The following is a 5215-nucleotide window of genomic DNA, read 5'->3' on the forward strand; positions in this document are numbered from 1 at the left end:
GCTCTGTGTGTGTGCATTTCGGATGGGTTAAATGCAGAGCACAAATTCTGAGTATGGGTCACCATACTTGGCTGAATGTCACTTCACTAATGAAAATTGTGTCATCTACTCTATCCTTATGAACCATACTGTACATGATGTTTTCAACTAAAATGTGTAATTTAACTGGAAGAGTTATTTATTTAACTGATGCACACATTCGAATAATGTACAACCAGAAGCCCCTGCTGTACAGAAAGATGCTAAATATTGGACAATGAGGATCAATAACCATTTTTTCTTTTTTTTACTGTATTTCATAACATTGTCAGCAACAGTCAGTCATAGTACATATTTAGTAGTATTAATATTGAGATGATTATCAGAGCACTTGAACAGTTTCATTTAATTTATATTTAACATTGTAATCATGCTTGAATTATTGTTTATAACATCCTGTTTGGACCCTTCCTATTAATTTAAGTGGCCTTGAGTAATTCTAGGTCTTGCAGAATTTGTAACCCATTATGCATTGTTTCCTTCATTTCCCTTCTGCTCCTTGCAAGCTTTCAATGCTTGTTCAATAGTTAATGCACCTCCTTCTGCCATGAGAGCAACTCCTGCTGCTATTAAAGCTACAGGTGGTGCTACTAAGCCAATTGCTCCATGTGCTACACCTCCAACAACCGCTCCTGCTACTCCAATCGCTCCTCCTAACACGCCTGCTCCCACAAATGCGGTTTTCTGAGCCAAACTCAATGCTTCTTCCTCTCCAAGGGTTTCCTCCTCTTCCAAACTCCTTCTCTGAACTTCTTGGTACATCTTGTTTGTGAAATGCTGTCCTTTATCCTCCTCCAACATTTTGTCAGTCTTCTCTTGCATTTCAGTGACCTGTGATCGATTTTCAACATCTGTGTCACTGAAAACATTAAATCTGACTTTACCTGCCTCATTAATCTGATCATCTGTTGTCATAGATTTCTCTGTAGGAGTATTTAACTGATCTCCTTCAGTGAACACATTGATGGTGTGATGTGCAGCTTCTTCTCCAAAGTTCTCCTGAATACATTTCACTGTCTGCTCTTCATCCTTGAATTTTTCCTCCAGTAATCCACGAGGACCAAGAACAGACATCTCGTCACACTTCACTCTTTCCTCCTTCAGTTGTTCTTCATTGACTGATGAATCACACAGTCCTGAAGTGTCTATCACTGAGCTCTTTCTATCCTCTACCTTCTGCTGATACTGTTGGCATTCCTCAGTCACAGATTCAGAAGATAGGTGTGTTTCAAACACCTCTTGTCTCAGGATGATGTTTAGTGGTAAGCTCTTTCCAGCTCCAGTTTTTCTCTGGATCCTCAGACCTGACAAGATTGGAGAAGATCACAGGAGAGATGGAAACTCATTTAAAAACTTTAAACATTATATGCAGCTGGTAATTTTGTAAATAATGTTAAGTTCTCAGCACAGACCAATTGTTTCGCTTCAATATATCATCCGGAGCTGTGGGTTTTATATATAATAGTGTTTTTGGAACAATCAAGCATTAAAACCTATTCTAGTACACCTCAATCACCAAATTAAGACTGCATAGAATGGCAAAATAGGACCCCCTTTAAAGTCAGGTGGCCATTTTGATTATTGCTGGTCCCCAGAGCTTTTGTGTGATTTGTGAGTGTTTTTGTAAGAGCAGGTGGCATTGAGGGTAGATTATTGTTACCTTTTCACAGCATGACAATTTACTTCCATAACTCATGTCTACAAGTGTGATATTGTGTTTATACTAGGGAAGCATCAATCTGATACTCGGGATCACTATCGGCTACGATATTTCCTGCGGATCGGGTATCGGTCAGAACTTCCATACAAAAACATACAACTTTAATTTGTCTCTTTCACTTGGTAATTCAAATAAATCATATAATTATTAGGGCCAGGACGCGTTAATTGAGATTAATTAATTACACAAAAAATAACGCGTTAATTAAAGATTAATTAATTACAGAAAAAAAAATTCCCGCATTTTTAATAACTTATTTTTGCAACACGGAATGTTTCTCACTGGATGAGTTTCGGCGGAACGATTATACTGAAGCACCAACTAGCGTTCGCATATGACTGCAGCACATCGAGCCTCAAGTATCACCTCAACGCAAAACATATAGCAGTTAGCGTGGACTTTACACTTTATGTTGAACTATGTATTATTTTGTTGGTGCAACTGGCAGTTTATGTTGAACTCTTTATTGTTTTGGCCAAGGTTATTGAGAGTTGGACTTAGTATGTTATGGCCTCTGAAGCAACAGAGAGATGTTTTCTAATAGTCAGTGTTTCCAATGTTCTGAATGTACTTGACAGTATTGTGTTTTAATTAAAAAACACTTTACAGAAGGTTCCAGCACCTATAAGCTTCCTGAATTTCTGAAATGTACTATTTCTAAATTGTTTCTAAATATGCTATTGCTACACTTAATGGCAAAAATTGCACTGGTCTGCTAGACTTGGTTGAACAAAAATAAACAATATTTTGTTGCTTAAGCTTATGTATTCAGTCATTATTCAATGGTATCCTATAAATCCATGTGAAAAAAAATACTTCTCACTGTTCTCAGCTTAAAGCAGGCCTAATGCTAACGAGCCTTAAAAGTATAGTTCACCCAAAAATTCTGTCATCATTCACTCACCCTAATGTCGTTCCAAAGCTGTAGGAGCCGCTTTCTTACGTTGAACATAAGAGAAGATATTTTGAAGATTTCCATTTACTTCCATAGTAATTTTTTTTCCTACTATGAAGTCAAAAGTAATCACCAACTGTTTGATTATCAGCAATCTTCAGAATATCTTCTTTTATGTTCAACATAAGAGAGCAACATGAGGGTGAGTAAATGACAAAATTTTTGTTTTTGGGTGAAATATCCCTTTAACTGATGAACATTACCATAATTTGCACAATGGAAGAATAATCATCTTGTTGTATCCTACACAACCATTCAAAATCTATGCAGAGTTTATGTGACAACTGCACCTGATGTTCATTATCTTTCATAACCAATGTTTTTTTTATTTTGTCTTTTGAACTGGCCGAGCCTTAATTATTCTGTTTCTTTACATGTATTTGTTTACTGACCGTTGCATGCAAAAAAAAAAAAAAAAATGTAATTGGCTATTAGTTGTGAAAAATAGATAATACTAAACCTGTGCAAATGAGGCTTTAGTTATGTAGATTTTACTTAATTACATACTTAAAATTGACTTTAAAAATATGTGTGCAAAATTAAGTAAACTTTACTTATTGCTATTTTTTTCAGTAATTACATTGGCAATATCATAATTTTTAATCATGATACTTTTATAAAAATGTATAATGAAATAATAAAACTTTAAATGCTTGACTTAGCTTTAAAATACTAACATGATTTAAAATACTTATGAAGATACAGTTATATTTTCTTACTGTTTTACCAAAAATCACAGTGTATAATTCAGTTCTCATTGTATTAAACTGTAGTTTGTGAATGTCATATTAGATTAGATAATTTGTTATGACTGACCTTTAGATGAAGATGCCATCATGTCTCTTAAAGTTTGTTCTTGTCGTTTAGAATCTTTCTGTCCGACTGAATGATCTGATCATGGGAAACTAGAAGTGCCTATTCTTCCTCATACTTACACAAAAGGAGGGGGAAAAAGTATACGTTAAACATTGCTCACCTCATACATTCAGTGTTGCCCGTTGGCTGCATATGTGGTGTATTTTTGTCTGCCATGGATCTGAGGAATCTGATGGATCTGAGGAGTCTCTGGGTTTTGTTTCCAGAAGATAGACTTTATTTCAGAGAGAAAACACAGAGAAAGCCGAGATGTTCTCTGCAAGAAGATCTACCGAATGCTAGGGGGCATCTCATTATATACCTTATACAGGGCGTTTCCAAATAGTCAAACTTTTCTTTATGTTTACAATTGTCATACATCCCTAGAGGGAAGAGGCCCCCTCCTTTGGTATAGACAAAGGCCCTGTCTGTATATCTGACCACATGTTTCTCAGCTGGTCTGTAAAATTTGGCCCCGCAGGCATATTTCTTTCTATAGTTAACCTATAGGCTTATAATGGAATAATAACTAGCAACAAAAATGGCTAGATTCACATTGATTATACTTGATTGATTAAAATCTTTTTAATAAAAATCTTCCACACATATTTGACACCTGTTTTGTTATCACGCAACGTGTTAGAAGTTTTAGTTTCAGTTTTGAAATGAACTGTGTGTATGTACTGATTGCCTTTAACAATATCTACGATTGCAGACCATTATTTAGGGACAGTTTTACAGTTTAAAGAGCTCATTGTTAAAAAGTCTATCATTTTCTATCTACCTCACTATTGTTAATGATTATTTCTTTGTGGTAATGGTTGTAGTGTTCCTAGACCATTAAAAGTTCATATAAATGCAGTTCAGATAAAACAGTGATTGTGAAATTGCATACATGTTAAATATACATACATACATACATACATGTTGTATAGTGTTGATTATGTTTTTGTATGTTTCAGTTTCACCTTTTCTACACAATGTCAATAAACCTGTGGATGAAGAGCTACTGTCTTCAGAATCTTGATGTTTGGAAAGAGTTTAGCAGTCTGTCATTTTATATACAGAAGATATACTGAGGACAGCACAACACCTATAGGTACAGTATGTCTTTTTACAGTATTTGGTAAGTATGCTCAATATTTTATCTTAGAAGTTAACTGATCAATATTATATATTTAATATTGTAATAGAGAAACTCAGATTGAATCTTAAGGAGCATTAAGTCTAGGCAAGCCTGAACCATAAAGCAATCACCTGACAAGTGTCATTTTATATATTGTTTTTAAAAAATCCCCTTTTAGACTCGCCCTCGATTAATTTACCATCTGCTTGTTCTTAAAAAACACAATAGCTTCTCTAAACATTCTGTATTATATCCATTTGTTTTCTTTTTATTATATTATCATAAAATTAACAAAAGCAAAACATTATATAATAAAAAAAAATCTTGCTATGTGCATTGAGTTAACCCCTTACTAGTAACCCCCCTTTTTTGGCATGGAGACAGAAATGACATACCCAAAATAAAAAGGTTTTTGCTCATGATTCTTTCTGACTAGATACATAATCAACCTTTGTTCACAAAGCTGACACTTCAAAGTTCAGGAATCAGAATCACTCAGACTGTTATGATAATAGAGATA

The 5215-nt window shown here is 34.6% G+C and overlaps 1 protein-coding gene across 1 annotated transcript; it reads right to left on the minus strand.

Moving 5' to 3' along the window:
• Positions 1-504: 504 nt before the first annotated feature.
• LOC127970587 (GTPase IMAP family member 7-like) lies at positions 505-3549 on the minus strand. The gene is made up of 2 exons (XM_052573229.1): positions 3531-3549; positions 505-1343 (listed from the first exon to the last, which is right to left on the minus strand). The coding sequence occupies exons 1-2, from the start codon at positions 3547-3549 to the stop codon at positions 505-507; spliced, it is 858 nt and encodes a 285-aa protein (XP_052429189.1).
• Positions 3550-5215: the final 1666 nt, after the last annotated feature.

The sequence above is a fragment of the Carassius gibelio genome, chromosome A4 (genome assembly GCF_023724105.1).
Source record: "Carassius gibelio isolate Cgi1373 ecotype wild population from Czech Republic chromosome A4, carGib1.2-hapl.c, whole genome shotgun sequence".
Classification (NCBI taxonomy): domain Eukaryota; kingdom Metazoa; phylum Chordata; class Actinopteri; order Cypriniformes; family Cyprinidae; genus Carassius; species Carassius gibelio.